Raw genomic sequence first — 20,011 nt, 5'->3', positions numbered from 1 at the left:
ACCCCTCTGTCTCTCCTTTTTAGAAAATCATGGTGGGCCTCTTCCCTTTCCTGGACAGGAACGTCCAATGGGAAGTGGGCCATGGGCGTTGCAATATGTGGTTCTGCAATTGGACCGGTTTGGGTCCATTGGAATCCATTCCCTCCCTCAACATCCCTCCCAATCTCAAAAGCCTCACTATTGCTGATTTCCTTGATGAGGATGGGTAGAAATCTTCTGCCATTGTGGTCCTTCCTAATTGGATCCAAGCCCACATCTAGCATGGTGGTTTTTGTATCTCTGAGGCTGAGGACCAACACTTCTGGCCCCACGCCCCTTCAGGTATATTTTCTACAAAATCGGCTTGGGGCGTCAGCAAAGACAGTGGGCTAAAGAAGGCCTGGGCTAGGTGGATGTGGCACCCCAAAATCCCTCCAAAGATCTCCATCTTCCTATGGAGGTTGATGCAGGGGACCTTACTAGTTGATGAGAACATTCAACACAGAGGTGTTTTCCTAGCTTGCAATTACTGCGACGGCACCCAGGGCCATGGGTTGCAAATGGAATCTCAATCGCATCTTTTTCTGGACAACAATCTTGTTGGTTCTATCTGGGCTCATATAGCAGGTATGTTTGGGTGCCCCCTTTTCCTCCAGTCTTCAGTCCAAGACAGGCTCAGTTGGTGGTGGCAAAGACCATTTCCCCACTCTAAGTTCTCCTCCCCTTCCTGGTTAGCCCTTGTTTTCTTTCTTTGGGAGATTTGGAGGGCTAGAAATGAGGTAAGATTTGAGGGGCGTCCCATATGATCATCTCAAGCTATTCCCAAAAGAGCCAAATGGTAGCTAATTTCTTTGTTCTCTAACCTCTAAAACTGCTCAAATCTGTTGTCAGCTGACCACCCTGATCTCTTCAACATGCTTCAATCCCATCCTCCTCGCCCTTCCCCAAAATTTACAACCGTCAGATGGATCAAACCCAAATTGGTTTGGTACAAACTGAATGTGGATGACTCTGCTCTGTCAAACCCTGGACCTGCAAGTGGAGGTCGTATATGCAGAGATAGCCAAGGTATCATGATATTTGCTTTCAGCAGCAGGTATGGAAATGCTTTTAACAACAAAGTTGAACTTAGGGTTGTTCACGAGGGCATGGTTCGATGTGTAAATCTTGGGTTAAACAAAGTTCTAATAGAATCTAATTCTAAATGGGTGGTGGAATGCATCGATGCTAATACTAGCTCATGGATCTAGAAATACTGGCTATCCAGAATTAGGAGACTCAATCTTTGGGGCAATTTTCGGATCGCCCATATTGCTATAGAAGCCAATGGTCCGCCGACGGTTTGGCTAAGCAGGGAAGTCTGTTGCAAGCCAGCCAGCTCTTCAGGGTCGTTTTTGATCTCCCCAGGGTAGTTAAGGGCAGATACCTTTTAGATAAAACAGGTTTCAATTCACTCAGAAAAATTTAGGAGCCCCCTTTTTTTTGTATAGATATGATAGGTAGGCCAGATTTTATTTGGTTGATGCCCGAATGAGGTTTATTTTGGTGAGGCCCGGTCATTTTGTGGCGCCCCCTTTCTCTGTATAGCCTCCTTCTGATCAATGGATCCCAGGTGGTGTGATCCCACCTTAAAAAAAAAAAAGAAAAGAAAAAAAAGAAGTGCGACTCATCGAGTAATGAGTTTGCTAGATCTGGTTTTGGCCGGACCTATGTTTGGTTCTGTGTGTAAGGACAAGAAAAGAAAGGATGAAGCAAGAGAGAGAGAGATAGAGGAAAAATAAGAATTATGAGAATAGAAGGCTGACTGTTGAATCTCATCAAGTTGACTTAGAGAATTGTCGAGCCAACTCAGGTGTTCTCTTACTGAGTTATGGTTCAGCAAGTTGTGTTAGGACCAGAGATTGATCCATCTTCTCTTATGGCCGATCAACTTCAAGAGAACTCGGTTTGAATCTGAGTTATTGCGAGTGGGCCGCTATTTCAATCCATCGACTTCCCACTGAGATAGCTCAGAAGTTTTCTATGAGTTCATTAGTGTGAGAGATCTATTATGGTCCCTTGTTGTTCTACAACACTTGAAGATCTTGTGGAGTTGGTGAGTTCGAGTTCTCTAATGGATTGATTCCAAGTTTATGCTGTGAACTTGAGAACTTGAGTTCTCAACAAGCTGGATTCGTACGAGTTGGATAATTCGAGTTGAATTCATTTCAATCTAATTGAAAGGTAAGATTTCTCCCTTTATAGCTTTCCACTTAAGTTCATTAATCTTGCTATAGATGACGTTTAATTATTACCTTATATTTGGAACCTCTTGAGCTTCTTGATTAATCCACTTATTTCACTAATCGAATATGATAATTCTCTGTGCAATCGACTCTTGAAATGAATGACTGACATGCCTCTTTAATTCTAGTAAGAATTAATGATTTGATTGCCACATGTTATCTTAAATTGAAAATTGATTAATTAATTAGATATTTACCACTTGTGATTATTTGATGATATTTTTGGAGAACCTCAAACTAATGGACTTTTTTTTTTTTATTATAATGGATTAAATGATTTTTTATTTCATTTTATTTTATTATTATTATTATTATTTTTATGAACTTACCATCCTGTGGGTCATTTGTACTTATGTGGCTTTTGGAGATAATCTATTTTTATTGCATCATTGTATAGATTACTTGCCCTATGTGGCTTTGATAAAATATTTGCTCTTTTATGGTTTTAATAATTTATTTTGTACAAACTTGCTAATTTCTAAGTTATTAGGTGGAGTTCTTTATGATTTTCGAGTGATGCCAGAGTTCACGTATTGATTTTCTATTCATCTTTCAAAGTTCACTTACAGCGGTAGTGCTAGAATGTAGTGATCTAAACTAAACCTCAAACATTCTGCAACATGGCTGGACATAAGTATATAGGAGACTAAAAGTATGTTAGGCTAAGATAAATGATAAAGACTATAAAGATAAAATATGTTTAGTATGTGTTCAGAGCTCTTCGTTGTATTATTCTTTTATAGCTTCGAGAGGCAGTAAAACTCTCGCTAGGTTTCCTTGCTAATTTTAGATCACTCATAATCAAGACGTTTATGTGCTCTTTTCATAAGAGATATTCGTAAATTTGAAACCATTTTCAGATCTCTTGTTAGTGTGATTGTAGAGATCCGTGGACCTTTAGGGGTTAGTCATGCTAGATCCAGTTAGATCACCAACCATTTTTAATCGCGCCCTATCGTAACCATAAAGATCTGTCAATCTGGTGGAACCAGTCTCACTGGATCTAGATCACGACCTAATCTATTTGCTCCCATCTACTTAGATATCATCTGATCTTCGAATTTTCATGATCACCGTAAGAGTTCTGAACATCTCTGGAAAGATCTCTCATTTTGTAAGAATTGTGAGAGATAGCCTTACCAAACATATTTGGATATGTGATGAGATCTTTGCCTCAATGGGTCTTTTATAGGCATGCTAGTCACACTGACTTGGTCATGTGCTACATGAATCAAGGCTATGTATCGTTTGTCACTCTATTTTCCCTTGAGATGTGCGTACGGTTCTATGCCACTTTTACTTCATACTACATATGTCGTTAAAATTTTATTTTATTTTTTTGAAATCTCTATGTATTCATTGAAGAAGCAAGACAGGATAAGCTAAGGCTACTCGGGTAGGACCAACTACAAAAATAAGGCTGCCTGCCTATCATATCCTATACAAGGAAACTCTATCAATGCTCTCTAATTGAGCCCAACCTCGTCAAAGTACAAGTGGGCAAACAATACCTTCATGTGCAATACGATTATGTCATTATATATTAGGCATGTGGTGTTGACATGTGGTGGCACCTAGTTGATATACTGAATTAAGTCCATGATTCTACCAACCGATTGATCCGCGTAGGTCCATTACTAAGCACGTAGTGATGAAATCACAAGGGCCATAATTCTACCTGCTGATTGGTGAAATGTTGCCTGTTAAATGTTCATCTTTGGTTGCACTAATCCAATTACACAATTGTAATATTCATAAGTTGTCTAATTAACAGTTAAGAGCATCTGGATGATGCGATTTCTAGGGTAGACCCCGTCAGATGAATGATCTTGATCTCATATATTTGCCCATGATCAGAAGATGAATGGGTCTTGATCACAGGCATTTGCGCCACATATTAAATTAGGTGTTAGATGGCTATCATGGATGCAGCATGCATGGGATATTTCTAATATAAAAAACCTTTGTGATAATTAAATTGCGATAGGTGGAAAGTACTATTTCCCTGTTACCGACGTTGAAATTTATCATAATCAAGAAAAATGCTCCTGTGCTCTCTTGGCACTGTCCGTTGCACAGCTCTCCTGGTTGCATGTAGTTGCATTGGGACACTTGAACTGTCCAATCAAATGATCTACACTGTACACTGGGTCCATTGCATGTTCCATGGAAAACCATGAACCGTCACACCAATTTGACAAATGATAGCTATTCAACCAATGGTCTTTGATATGGACGGTTCAGATCATTTACACAAAAATAATTTCAATCAATCATTCTAGCAGTGTGATTTTTGCATGGTAGACTCAGAATTGTCCTCCGGACTTAATGGACAGTTCAGATCAATCAATTTGAACTGTCTAATTGAAAATATGCAAGTAAAGCACTATAGCCTATAATTCTCTTAGAACACTGGAGCATTCTCTATAATTAAATTAGAATAAATAAACACAAGAGCTTTATATTAAGCTAAGGAGATCTTAGGAGATCCTTTATAAGATTTCTAGGTGGACCTCCCTACCTACTTGGGAAATCCGAATGTTGCGAAGAAGTCGGCTACCTTGAGATGAGTATACGTAGACTCAGCGACCGGTATTCCGAGTGACCCTTTGTGCGTACGTAGCAGCACTGAGTGCCCGCAGTACCCGAAGTACCACAAAATGTGGTTTCATACCTTCTTTCCAGCTAACTAATGGTACCGGTTGAATATGGTAGACCCCACCATAGAGATCACCTGGCACAAAAATAAGAGCTTGTCAACCTTTTCTTCTTCTTCTTCTTCTTCTCCTCCCTACCTACTTGGGAAATCCGAATGTTGCGAAGAAGTCGGCTACCTTGAGATGAGTATACGTAGACTCAGCTACCAGTATTCCGAGTGACCCTTTGTGCGTACGTAGCAGCACTGAGTGCCTGCAGTACCCGAAGTACCACAAAATGTGGTTTCATACCATCTTTCCAGCTAACTAATGGTACCGGTTGAATATGGTAGACCCCACCATAGAGATCACCTGGCACAAAAATAAGAGCTTGTCAACCTTTTCTTCTTCTTCTTCTTCTTCTTCTTCTTTTTTTTTAAAAAAAATTTATTTATTTAAATTAGTGGGGGCAATGGACAACCATCAGTCTGACTCAAGAAAAAGGTGAGGTCCACTTGAGATTTGGATCTGCCTCATTTCGGGGTTCATGCAATAAAAATGAGCTGGAAAAATGGATGAACAGCATGGTTGAAATACACACATTACGGTGGGGTCATTACTGAGTCCGAGTACATAACAATTAAGGTGTCCGGAGCTGATTGCCTGTGACCCAGGCACAGAGGTATCTCTGTGCCCAGGGCCGTGTGGGCCAACAGGGATGTCTGTGAAAAATGCACTCCGTCCATCTGTTTTGAAAGGCCACAACAGGACAGGATTTTGAAATCAGGTTGATCCAAAACTCATGTGGGCCATTCCACACGAAACAGTGAGGATTGAACGCCCGGCGGTGACAGAAGTTTTGTTTCAGATGATATTTGTTCCTGCAGTTTATTTGAGTAATAATTCTATGAACGGTTTGGATGGCATATAAACATCATGGTCAGCTAAAGTAAGGTTTCAACTATGGATGTTGCTATTCCCACTGTTTTGTTGGTGTGGCCCACTTGAGTTTTGGATCTTTCTGATTTTCAGAATTTTGTCCTATTGTGATCTTTCAAAACAGATAGACAGAGTGGATTTTCACAAACATGTTTGTGAATCGCCTCTCTGTCCACCCTTTTTCAGAAGCAGATTAAGTGCGTCCCCGCCCTCACCTAATATGGTGTGGCGCTGACCGTAGGGCTTATATTTATAAATTTATTCTTTACCCACTCCGTCCATCTATTTTTCTCATATCATTTTCGGGCAGGATTAAAAAAAATGGTGATCGAAATCTCAGGTGGAGTACAACACATGAAACCATAGTGATTGACCATTAAAAACTTATGTCACTACAAAAGCTTTGGGTCAAAGTGATTGTTACTGCTGTTTTCGGCCACATGTGCAAGCATGCCAAAATTGAAATTGCGGCTTCAATTTAAATTGAACAATTATGACCCCAAGCACCAGAATAGGTAGACACGTAGTATATGACTTAGATCTAATGAAATCAATCATCTATTCAGCTACTTGTTCAATGTGTAAAAATTGGATCATGCAATATTCAAATGGTGGGGTTCGTCCTCTGATGATGAGTTGCACTTTTACCTACAAAAGGACTTTTTGAGGTAGATAAAATGAAATGAGAAAATGATTCTTATAGTTGGTCATGAAGAGCAGTTGTAAAACACATTTCTGAGTGATGAACTAAATCTAGGGTACGAGCGTTAACTCAAATTACAGCTAAAGATTATCAGCTACTTAGTTAATGTTATAGATTACACTACGAAATGTAAACAATATGCTGAAAAGTAAAAATTTACACTATGAAAGGCAAGTTGTTTGACAAAAAAGCTAAAGGATTACACTATGAAATGTAAATAGAATAGTAATTGAAAAGATAATTGAAAGATAGATTTATTTTGTTTAAGTTGGTATGTGACAAAATTTTCCTCTTGCATTTCTCTTATATTTATAGCTTTACCATGGCCAAATAGATCAATCCCAAGTCCTGACGGTTATCGTAATCATTCACCACTACTTGACTTTCTCTGTTTCTACTTTTTATCATCTGTCTTGTAACAGCTTGCACACGATTACTTCTTCATCGGTCGCTGAAACAATGACACAACACTGTTTGATATGCTTCAACTACTATTATTAAAAAAAATTCTTCCTACGTATCTGTAGATCTTCGAATACATCATATGGATATGTACAGATCAAACATAACTCTCTCTTATTAGTTCTCAAAGGAAATGATGATAATGGGGATGAACAATAATATTTCTTTTTTCATTCATGTAGATATGTATAACCTTATCAACAGATTGGATGGTAAATAAACATTTGTTGAGTATTAAGGTGGGCCCTAGGTAGTTTTAATGGTAGGTGTTTACTCACTAGTGTTTCCTATGATACAGTTTATCTGAAACTTTTATGTTATGGGGAAAATAGACTGACATACTAATAACAGGCCAGGTCAACAATTCGAACGACAAATTGTAACCCAGAGGTCCTCGACCGAGCATGGGGAAAGGACGAGCTCAACCTCTTCAACTAAGTGCAAAGGAAGGCCAAGCCCTACCTCAAGGCGTGAGGTCGAGACAACCATTTGGAGGGAACGAACTAACTCACCTTAGGTCGGCAAGACCCGTCCTTAGTCAAATACAACGCCGACCTCAGTTGCGAACTAGGTCGGACTGCTTTACGACAGTTGAACCCACCCTCCGTGGGATCCGACCTGACCTCAATCAGGTCTGTCTGCATTCTCAGCCGAAGATCGCAGAAACCAACTTCCGCATGAATCACCCCGAGATTCTAGGCAAGGATCTAGAACGATCGGCCACGCAAAGAGTCTAAATTCTACTATAATAATTTCCTGCTAAATAGGATAGGTGTCCTCCATGACATTGCTTCTCCTTACCTATAAATAAGAAAGCCCCCCAAGGTGAAAGGTACGCACAATCTCTATCCTTAAACCCTCAACACTCAAATAGACCCAAATTCCTAACTTAGGCATCGGAGGGTTCCCAGCACGAGCCACGAGCCAGGGTCTCACTTGTCTGTTCTTTGTACTGGTTTGCGAAACCTAGAGAGGGCTAACCAAATTTTTGCATTAATATTTTATATCTTTCACTTTTGGGCTCAAGCCACAAAATGACCTGTACAAACCGATGGACAGAGTGGATATACAGGAAATACATTATCAGGGTTGCACCATGTTGGGTGAGGTCGTGGCACACGTAATCCGCTCCTTTTGTCGCACTGATATCTTATCACGTAGCATTTGACAGGAAATGATAGAATGAGTTGTGGTCCTTGAGTTGTGCAACTCTCTTTACAAATGACGCAGATAAGGTTGGCCCCGAGAGTGGATTAGGTGCGGTCCGTTCTGTTGGGGCCACCTTAATGTATATATTGTATATATTCTAGAAGGACTATTCTAGAAGAAACAGTGGCAATTGAAAGTCCCACCATAAAAAACTTTATAGTGCCCACCATGATGTTTTCCTAATGTTTATTTGCCATCTGGCCTGTTGAAAATGTAAGAAAAAAATCTACATGAAAGGGAAAAACAAATTTCAGATTGACCCAAAACATTTTTGCCCGTAAGAAGTTTTTAATAGTTAATTACCTCTGTTTCATAAGTTGTAGTCCACCTGAAATGTGGAACTGCTTCATTTTTGGGCACATGCCTGAGAACGATCTAGCAAAATGAATGGACATTGCAGATATACAATACATACATCAAGGTGGGTCCATGTTAACAGCCGCACCGTCTTGGGTGAGACTGGCCGGGCCGGACGCACCTAATCCGCTTTCCCTTTTTTCGTGGCACTGACACCGTATCAGATAGCATTTGACGGAAAAGATGTATCAGATAGCATTTGACGGAAAAGATGTTACGTTATGAGAAATTGTAGAGTATTGTCATAGCTTTGCAGCCTTCTTTACAAACTAAGCCGATCAGGTGGTGTTGCTGGCATGGACCAAGAGGTGGCTTGCTTATGCGTTAAGCGGTGGGGCTCAGACGTGTTATGCATGTCTTATATCCATGCCATCCAACCATTTTTTTTTCTCTCATTTTAGGGCATGAACCTGAAAATGAGGAATACTGAGAGCTCAAACTATAGAAAAAAGTGAGAAGAATGACACCTACCATTGCAACCTTTCTAGCTAAGGATAACTTTAATATTTATTTGTCATTTAAATTGTTGATAAAAGTCACTCACACATAAATATTATCCTAATCCAATACTTTTGTATCCCCAGTAAGTTTTAATAGTAGGCATTCAATCACCACTCTTTCCCATGGGTGGTCCTCTTGAACTTTGATTTTGCTTTAATTTTTTTTTTGTTCATGCCTAAAAATGAGGGGAGGAAAGGGATGAACAACACAAAGATACAATAAATATGTCACCTTGGATCTCACAGCACCCAACACATTGACACACTACCACTAGGGTGGTGTTGGCAACACCACTTATAAAGTGCGGATTGTATGTGACACCCTATCACATCACAACACCCAACACATTGACACACTACCGCTAGGGTGGTGTTTGGCAACACCACCTACAAAGTGCAGATTGCAGGTGACACCCTGTCACATCAAGTTCATGCGCTCATAAGTTAGTTGGGGCTACTGTTTTGCTAGCTCATGTCATGATATGATCCCAAAAAAGAGGCAAATCCAAAACTAAAGCAAGCCTCTAGGAAAAGATGTTAGGGAAGTCCCCGTGATGTTTATATGCCATCCAAACCCTTAATAAGGTTGTTCCTATTGTGATGCAGGGAAGGACGTGATGAGGTCAATCAACGTCTTCCTTGATCGGTAGATACCTTGAATCCACAAGGTGCGCTTGAATTCACAAGAAAAAAAATCTCAAATCCAAGAGAGAAATAGAACTTCTAAAGAAATTCATTAATAGAATCTCTAATAAAATAGCGTTAACACTCTTTAAATAACCCTAAAAAAAAAAAAACTATAAAAACATAATCAAAGAATCCTAATCAAACTAGAAAACAAATTCAGAAAATATGCAAATTTTTGCTGCCCTTTGACCTCTTGAGTTGATGGGTTGGAACAACAAAACAATGTCCACAGATTTAAACTAGAAATTCTATAATTTTTGACATGTCGACCCCATTTGTCGACTTGTCGAATTGAATTTTGACCTGTCAACAAGATTTGCCGACCTGTCTAAAGTGAAAGAAATATGCAAGCAATCTGTAACAGTATTTCATTCTGTCAAACAAGATTTTGACCATTCTAAATTGATAGAAATCAGCCAACAAGCAATCTGAAAATTTTGGCGAAATTTTGACCTGTCGATTGGCTGAACTATGCCGAGTGTGTTTGATCCTTATTGGCTCCTTTTCCTTGGTCTATTTTAGCCATGAATGAGTCTGCGACCCGTTCTACATCACTCCCCTCCATTTCAAAAGAACTTGTTCTCGAGTTATTCAACAGATTTGGTTCATTATACTCATACAGGTCTGCTATATTGACCATGCATGAGATCTCTAAATCTTCAAAAAAATCAACAACATAAGCATTATCATTTATCTCACAATGGATGGGTACTGATTCAATATTTTTGTTCTTTAGTTTATTATATGTCCTAGTCGTAAATCTCTCTTTGAGCAAATGAACTATCACGTTGTCGCCCACATTGAATACCTTCAAACGTCGATGCGTGTCAACCTTCTCCTTATACTTGTGGTTGGATGCTTTCAACTAGACCTGAATATCAGAGTGTACTCTTATGATTCGGTCTGCCATATGCTCTGTAGTAATGCTCACGCTCAAAGTTTTAACAGGGAAACCAAATCAAAGGTGTGTCGAGGTACTTGTACATATATAATTTCAAATGAAGAATTGCTGGTGGAACGGTTCAACATATTATTGAACTTGAATTCTGCCTGAGTCAATACCAAATCTCATTGTTTGGGCTTCATCCGAAATGCATCGTATAAGGTTTCTAATTGTATAATTCACTACCTAAGTTTGTCCATTAGCCAGTGGATGATACGTGTGTCAAAATAGATTTGCAATGTGCATGTAGTGTCAAGAGTTTTCTTACATGGTATGAAATGGGCGATGTTGAAATTTTTGTCAACCATGATAAAGACAGAATACACACCATGTTGGATCCGTGGGAGAGTCCGTGCAGGCATATCTTCCTATCTGGCCCACCTGTGATGGGACGCCACATACCAACCGTCTTGATTATGGAACATATGCCCCCTTCGCAAAATTAGAAAAAAACAAAAAAACAAAACCAAGTGCACTGTGAAAATCCTGTGGTGGAGGATCCTATGATTCCTCCCTTTCGCCTATTTACCTGTCCATATAATCACCTATTTATATACAACTAAGAACCCAAAAGATTTGAAATATATTCCATCACCATTCTTCACAAAGATCCTTCTAAGCGAATATGGTTGAGCGAAAAGAAACATTTCCTTTGCTACTTGAGCCCGAAATCAGATCAAATGAAGAAAGGGAAGAAGAAGAAGAAGGTAACTTAATTGGCAAGGTTAAGGACGAATCCAAGAAACTATGGCAGATTGCGGGCCCCGCTATTTTCTGTCGGATCGCCATGTACTCCACGAATGTGGTGACGATTGCATTTAGTGGTCATCTCGGCAACGTAGAGCTTGCAGCCATGTCCATAGCCAATACCGTCCTCGTCGGATTCAATTTCGGTCTTTTGGTACCAATATTTTCCTTTCCATGCTCTAATTTCTTTTTTTCTTTTTCTTTTTTCAGTTCAAGCTATTGAATACGTTCGTGTGTGTGTGTGTGTGTGTGTGTGTGTGTGTGTGTGTGTGTGTGTATTACATTATGTAAATAGATTATTGATTTATAATTAGTCTTGTAATTGATTAAATTTCATATTATTTTCTTAAATTATATGTATTCTATTTTAGGGTTGTATCATCTCTATAAAAAGAGTTTCTCGGTTTCAATAATAGACAGAGAATTTCTCCACTGTAAGTGTGGAAAGAGAATTGCGTATGGGCATCGTGATGACAGCCATATCGGTAGCTTGGCTAGTTTTCTTCTCTTCTATCTCAGCAAAGCGCCCATTCTCACGAAAATATAGTCAACTTGGTGATGTTGATGTCCTCATGATGCCTATCAAACGCCCCTGCAAGAGTCCGTTATTAACTTTGAGCTTTTTATTTTTATTTCTTATTTATTTATTTTAAAAACAACTAGAGAATTGTATTAAACTTTGCCAAGTTGTACAGAACATAAACAATTCAGGCTGGCCCCTCGGGACAAAGGGAAGGAGGGGGCAGCATATCGTAAAGAAGAAAACTGTGCAAACCAAGACTAATTTTTCTTAATATATCCTAAACCCGCCCGGACAAGGAGGAGCTCTCCTCTGGATACGCACGGGAGGGCAGAATCCAGGGTATGGCTTTAGGTACCCAGACGCATCGGGCGTCTATTACTCTGTTGGCTTTCCTCCGGATGTGCCGGATGGACAAAGTTGTTAATCTTTGCATTGCTTCAAATTTATTATTTTTTTTATTAGAAATAGTAAATGGTCAAGGAGTTGGCCTTCCAATAATTTTGAGCTCCGTGAACTTTCGCAACGACGGCAAGATGGAAACCGATTTTGCCAACAATCTAAATGGGAAAGGTGGGAGCACACCATCTTTTGCAATCTCAGTTTAAAAGGCAATTTTTAAAAAAAAAAAAATTTTAATTTTTTTTTTTAATTTTTAATTTTTTTTTTTAAAAGAAGAGCTCTTGTCATAAGGCCGACTAAGTTTCTGGCCATAAAAAACCGCTTGTTTTTAAATAATTTCCAAACAGCCGCACAACATTTTAAAAAAATGAGAAAAAAATCTTCTTGCTTGCACTATGACTACAAATTGGTAACGAGTTATTATGAAAAGACGATTTTACCCCTTTTTTGAAATGAATTCACCTGGTATACCAGGGACGGATTCGGAATCCATTGTACATGTGATCATGCGGTGGGCCCCACAATGATGTCTTCATTTGATCCCGTCCATCCTTTGTGAATAATTTTTCAAGCATGAGCCAGAAAATGAGGCAGATCCACATATCAGGTGGACCCCACAACAGGAAATAGTGTCAATTGTACGCTTACCAATAAAAAAACTACTTGGGTCCCACGGTAATTTTTTTATGCCATCCAACCTGTCGATTAGGTCACGCAGACCTATAGTAAGGAAAAACACCAACATCAGCTTGATCAAAAGCAGTTTGACCTAAATTTCAATCACCAATATTTCCTCTAATGTTGTCCACCTGAGATTTGGATCTACCTCATGTTTGGTCTTTTCATCCATCAAAATTTGAAGTGGCCCACCTGTAAAAGTCACCCGGAGCCACCACTTTGTCACTCCATTTTAGGCTCAGGTACCAAATTTACAATCAATTTGTGATTCGGAATAGACTATCAAAAAGATACAACCAAAACAGTTTCCATTACTGTAGCCCACCTAAATCCCGTTTAGGCCTTATTTTTTGTTCTTATGTATTAATTTAGTGGGTTACCTTACGGTTGAATTGGACTTTGTATAACTATCACGTTGGGACATGTAAAACTCTAGGATGGCGCCACAGTTTCGATGATTTAGCGGTTCTATGGCCCACTGAATCAAGGACCACTCTGATTTTTGTGATGTACGGTTAATTTAAGATGGTGAATCGATTGGTTGGAGTGGATTCGGCATGGACATCAATACATGGCCCACTCGAGAGCAACTTTTCTTTCTATTTCATTTTACAGTAGTGTTGGTTCACCACAGGAAACGGATTAGGTGCGGCATGGTACTCGCGGGACTCGACCAACACGGTGCGGCCCTGACTGTGGGCCTACCTTGAAGTATTGTATATCCACACCGTTCATCCGTTTTGCCATCATTTTATGGCATGACTACAGAAGTGAAGCAGATCCAGATCTCAAGTGGACCACACCACAAGAGAAGCAGTGATTGACCATTAAAAACTTCTTGTGGGCTATAAAAGCTTTTGATCAAGATGACATTTGTTTATTCCCTTCGTACACTTCTTTGTGACCTTATGGACAAGTTGGATGGGAAAAATAAATATTAGGATGGGCCCGTTGAGCAATAATATGAGAATCAAATGTTGGAGAGAATATTTGCCATAGAGAGGGAGTCACTCTCGACCTCAACTGTGGAGAACCCCTGATCTATGCAGATGAAGAGACCGTGGACAACAGCTTTCATTTGCGCCAGAAAGCTGGAACCGACGACATACCCTTTAGAGAAAGCAAACTGAAAAATACCTTTGTCATCCCTACAAACGCCCCCACGGCCGGAGGGCCCGGGGTTTCCCCTAGACGAGCCATAAACAGAAAATATAGAATATTTTACTTGACGGTCGATGGTTAGAATGACAAACGGTGGAAATATTGAGCAGGTATTTGGAAAGAAATTAAAAGTAGGCAGATTTTTGACAATAAGAGCATGCAACTTACTCTGTTTGATGGTTCAAAAGTAATACATGGATGTAAGCTGTGAATATCTAATGTAGTGTTCCTGTTTACTTGCGTTAGTTCTTAATTGATGAAACAACATATCAGCTGTTTGTACTTGCGTTAGTTCTTAATTGATGAAACAACATATCAGCTGTTTGTACTTGCGTTAGTTCTTAATTGATGAAACAACACATCAGCTAGGCATGGCAAGCGCATTGGAGACTCTCTGCGGCCAGGCATTCGGGGCCCGCCAATACTCCATGTTGGGCATCTACCTGCAGCGATCGTGGATCGTTCTCTTCCTCTGTTCACTTCTCTCGCTGCCCATCTATATCTTCACAACACCGATCCTCAAACTGGCAGGCCTGACGGATGAGATCGCAACACTGACGGGGACCGTCGCAATATGGATCATCCCACAGCACTTCGCCTTGGTTTTCCAGCTACCTATAAATAGATTCCTCCAATGCCAGAAGAAGAATGCAGTCACCGCATGGACGGGGGGATTTGCGCTGGTTGTTCATTTATTCATAAGCTGGCTGTTTGTATATAAACTTGATCTTGGACTGTTTGCGGCGGCGTTGATGACGGGCGTCTCATGGTGGCTGAATTTGGTGCTTCTGTTTGCGTATACGACATGTGGAGGCTGTCCTCTCTCGTGGGCTGGATTCTCTTGGGAGGCCTTCTCCGGCTTGTGGGAGTTTATCAAGCTATCGGTCGCTTCCGGCATCATGTTATGGTTCTCTCTCTCTCTCTCTCTCTCTCTCTCTCTCTCTCTCTCTCTCTCTCTCTCTCTCTCTCTGTGCGTGCGTGCGTGCGTGCGTGTGTGTGTGTGTATGTGTGTGTGTGTAGAATGATCATGTATTCTACACCACTGATTATGGTGGGCCATAGTAAGGATGTGGCTGAGCACTTAAAAAAAAAAAAATAATCCCACCTTGTACCAGTCATTGACGTATGTCTAATATGTGGGCTCACTCCCGTTGAGTTAGGTCTGGTGAGGTGGCAATGGGTCAGGTTGGCCCGTTGGGCATTCAAGCCCAACCCACTTCGGGGTAGGTTGGGCTGTAATAATGGCATGAAGGCCTGCCTGGACCAAAATATAAGCCTGTTTTAATTGAGAGCTGGGCTTGGGATGTGTTTAACGGTCCGTCATCCTCGCCAGACATGGCCAGTTTAGAATTTCAAGTGCGTTTTTTTTTTTTTTTTTTTTTTTAAAATTTTTTTTTTTATAATTTTTTACTCCATATATCATGCATGATGAGCACATGCAGATCATAGCTACTGAAAAACCAAGATCCTGCACAAAGGTGAGTGTCTGTTTTGACCTGTCATGGGCCCTTCTCGGCCTTCAACATACCTCAGCCCGGCCCAGGCCTTCCCCATTAACTGCTCTACTGGTGGTCCAGCCCTATTTTTGCAGTCCATGGAAATGATATTCGTATCGTAGCCATGGAGATGTTATTGTAGAGCCGGTGGAACAGGAATATGATAGACCCATCCCTCCGCCTTACACGTGGCAGGTCCGTGTGTCAATCAGATTTGTCAGTCCAGTGGGCCCTTCTATGGATAGCAGATGGTTCAAGTTACACACGGATCAGATGATGTAGCCATCTGAACACTTGGATTCAAAGTGACGGTTGTAAACAAAAATAGCTAATGGTCACCATTTAAGTGACTGAAAATAAACAAAAGTGGTGGATAGGACCTTCTGATAGATTATTATTATTATTTTAAAATTTCTTAAAGGATAAATAGACCATCCATGATGGGATCCACTAGCTAGATGGACCGTCCTGATTGACACAATGGCTCACCACGTCAACCATTCCTGATCTCCTACCATATCATCTCCCATCTAACTGGTGGGCCTTTTATCATTGAATTGAAGTTGGACACTGGTCATGCCTTTTTCCAACAGTCCTTTATTTAGGTCATGGGTCAGATAGCAAGAAGAAACCGTCCGATAAGATTTTGTGCCATGACCAATCCGTGGTAGCCTACCAGATGAGCTGTGCGATTGTAGTGTGGTTCTGCCTCGTGTTAGATGTTGGTTTTTGCTTAGCTAGCCAGCTCTTCTTATCAAAAGAAGAAGATTCATCCATTTTTTCCCCCTCGAATTATAGCTTGGAGAACTGGTATTATAGACTGTTGATCCTGCTGGCTGGTTATATGAAGAACGCTGAGATTGCAGTGGATGCCCTTTCAATATGGTCAGTTGCTCTCTCTCTCTCTCTCTCTCTCTCTCTCTCTCTCTGTGTGTGTGTGTGTGTGTGTGTGTGTGTGTGTGTGTGTGTGTGTGTGATCATCCGGATTTGGATGGTCATGAAAAATTTATAGATGGAACAGTTAGAAACTACTAGCAGAAGACATTTTGATGATGGCCTGCATTCATCGAATGCACACCAAGTTATTGGTTTCTGCCACTTGCCATTTAAACACACTTGAATTGAACCTTTGTTTAATAGATCATGGAAACCGTCTGATACTTGTTACATTGGGCAGCATGAACATCAATGGGTGGCAATTGATGATTCCTTTCGCATTCTTTGCAGCTACTGGGTAAGTATCTCCGGCTATCATATATACTTGACATTTTCCACCATGGACTCACATGGTTGCATAGATGGATGATCCAGACGGTCCATCATGTGGGTGCTGTTGCAGGTGCAAAACCATATAAATATCACACTGGTCAGACATTTCCGGGTCTGATCCACGTATAGTCCGGTTTGGCCCATCAGATGGATGGTCAAAATAATCTGAGTATGCAGCCATGCAGGCGCGATCATGGATGGGCCACATGTGACCTCAATCTACTAAAGATATCTGATTTCATGTGATGAAATAGAGTGAGGGTAGCTAATGAACTTGGGGCGGGCAACGGGAAAGCAGCCAAGTTTGCGACGATCGTTGCTGTGGTAACTTCGATGGTGATAGGAGCAATCTTCTTTGCTCTAATACTAGGCTTCCATGATAAGTTTGCTCTCATCTTCACCTCAAATGAGATCGTTATCAAAGCAGTCGACAAATTGTCAATCTTGCTTGCCGTCACCATTCTCCTTAACAGCGTGCAGCCTATTCTCTCAGGTGAGTCCCTCATTTCCATTCTATGCTGATCAGGAGCGACAGCGAGTTGGTCCTGGATTAGATCAGATCAGATTAGAGCCCAGCCATTTTATATCTGGCTTCAAACATCCATCCCATATATTGATTAATTTAAAATTCAGGCCTCGGTCTCATTGATGGGCCCTCAAAATGGGCCAAGGCATTGGATTGGGCCTCGTGTCAATAGGACAAAAAAAAAAAAAAAACTTAAACCCGTGGACGAAAAATCCCACCCATGGGCCAGTCGAAAAGGGCCAGCGAGCATATTGCCAGTGACCTGTCGACCAAGTTCCTCAGATTTAATGCCCCATCTTATCAGGTGTTGCGGTCGGTTCGGGGTGGCAAGCACACGTCGCATACATAAACATTGGATGCTACTACTTCATCGGACTTCCGGCTGGAATTATATTGGCAATCTTGTTCAATTTCGGAGTTGCGGTAAGCTTGAAATCTTTTTGAGCTTTTTCTTCCAAGCTTGAAATTTTAATTAGATTTTCCGAGACTATAGACAGAGCATTGGTGTATGTATGACTTTCCCGCACGGAATATGTCAGGGTATATGGAGCGGCATGATCGGTGGGACTCTTATCCAAACATTGATATTGGCCATCATCACAATCCGGTGCAATTGGGATATGGAGGTAATCTCATTTATCTTCCAAAATTTTCTAGTGTTTTTTTGGGAGAGAAAGGGTAATAAAGAGTCCAAATTTTCTTTATCTGACAATTTCTTCCGTTTAAGAAACAAAGAAGAGGAGAAAATCACTTCTTTTCCTTGCTTTTCATGTGGTAGTCCGATTGGGGACCTTTACATTTTCAGTGCTGGATCATCTCGTCCCTGCCGCCAATCTCTAAGACGCTGGTCAGGTGGTTAACGTGATCTGATCAGTACGATTTTTCTACCATAACTGGTCTATGGTGGGACTTCCCTTACGAATGGTTCAGACAAACGATTATATTCCCCGAGTACAATGGTTGAGATTTTCACTTCTCTATATGGCAATTTAAATGGCTGAGATTTTGTTTTGCAGGCTGAAAAGGCTAGGATTCGCCTTGATAAATATGGGGGCCACCACGTGTTAGAAGTTTCAGACGGCAGTAAAGACTCCACGGTGTCTTAAAACCTCATTAATCTAGAGATTTGAAATGTAATCTTTGTTTGAAATATTGATCTATTTTCTAAAATAAATTTCATTTGTTTAGTTCCCATGTTTTTTTTTTTTTCATTGGATTGTCTAACAAATTGCATTAGGATAATAAAAATGGAAAGGAAGTGGACCCACTTGATCTACCCAATTCCTTGGGGTCAAAGTTAGTATGGCTCACCCTCCATTTCCTTTTGGAAAACCTTTCAAAACTCCGAAGTTCCAATGAAAGACTGGAAACCGAAATCATACTTTGGAAAAGAGGAGGTTTGGTAAGCCCCACACGCATCCTCTCCACGTAGACCTTTACACACGGCACAAGTACCCACCTAGAACGTGGGTGGGACATGTAAGTCGCGAATAACATTGCCCAACCAAGGACTTACTGCTCAAAATTCAAGCCGGTCCAAACCTTGGATTGTCCGTTACCCACTTTAGAAGCTGCCGTACTTGCTAGTTTTCAGCATGGGAAATGCGAACTCAATGATAAAATCAGAATATACAAGTCCTCCTGATCATGCTAACCTAAGGAACCGCATGATTGGCTAAAATTCAAAAAATAGAATTAGCAGAGTAATAATCAGAAGTCAAATTCTCTAGGGAGTCTTCAATATGTCCTCTTTCTCACAAAAGCAGGAGTAGATCCTAAAAGGGGTCATCCCTACCGACAATTGATAATAAATTCTTTAATCTTGACATACTGGTAAATGATGCAAGGGCAGACATTCTTTCAATAGGAGAAAATACTAGAGCTGGTGTTACTTCCATTTTATGATAATGCTCTTTAAACCTTGTATCTGAGTGCACCCATATGGATTTAGGGGTCATCCCTACCGACAATTGATAATAAATTCTTTAATCTTGACATACTGGTAAATGTTGCAAGAGCAGACATTCTTTCAATAGGAGAAAATACTAGAGCTGGTGTTACTTCCATTTTATGATAATGCTCTTTAAACCTTGTATCTGAGTGCACCCATATGGATTTAGGTATGCTTTTCCAAGTCAACTTCTTAATTTCAGATTCGAAGTTGTGAAGGCTTGATGGGAGAGCTGATTTAAGCTTGCACAAGGTACTTACCCTTGAGCAAGTCATGTATTTCAAAGAAGTAGGAAAGCAACAAGGGAAAGGCTAACACAATATTGGATGGGTCACTTATGGACTTGATTTCAACCAAGAGATGTGGCTGCAATTTATCAAGACCAATTCAGCTGATAGGCAAATTAACCTCACTTGGTATGATGAAAATTGATGACTCATATTCATTAGACAACTAAGATGGTTACTATACTTCCATATAAAGGTGTTATGTAGTCTAGATAAATTAGCTGATGGATTGCTGACGCAGGGATGAATGTGATGAAGTCGATCACCGTCTTCC

The 20,011-nt window shown here is 40.4% G+C and overlaps 1 protein-coding gene across 1 annotated transcript; it reads left to right on the top strand.

The window, feature by feature from the left end:
- Nucleotides 1-11,310: 11,310 nt before the first annotated feature.
- On the top strand, nucleotides 11,311-18,816 carry LOC131242386 (protein DETOXIFICATION 27-like). Its single transcript, XM_058240979.1, has 8 exons — nucleotides 11,311-11,601; nucleotides 14,574-15,115; nucleotides 16,503-16,589; nucleotides 16,882-16,938; nucleotides 17,228-17,466; nucleotides 17,804-17,922; nucleotides 18,039-18,125; nucleotides 18,516-18,816. Exons 1-8 carry the CDS (start codon nucleotides 11,326-11,328, stop codon nucleotides 18,603-18,605), a joined length of 1,497 nt encoding a protein of 498 aa, XP_058096962.1. The 5' UTR covers nucleotides 11,311-11,325; the 3' UTR covers nucleotides 18,606-18,816.
- Nucleotides 18,817-20,011: the final 1,195 nt, after the last annotated feature.

This window comes from Magnolia sinica, chromosome 4, assembly GCF_029962835.1.
Source record: "Magnolia sinica isolate HGM2019 chromosome 4, MsV1, whole genome shotgun sequence".
NCBI classification, from domain to species: Eukaryota; Viridiplantae; Streptophyta; class Magnoliopsida; order Magnoliales; family Magnoliaceae; genus Magnolia; species Magnolia sinica.
The sequence above is the reverse complement of the archived record's forward strand: the minus strand, read 5'-3'. Positions and strand labels throughout refer to the sequence as shown.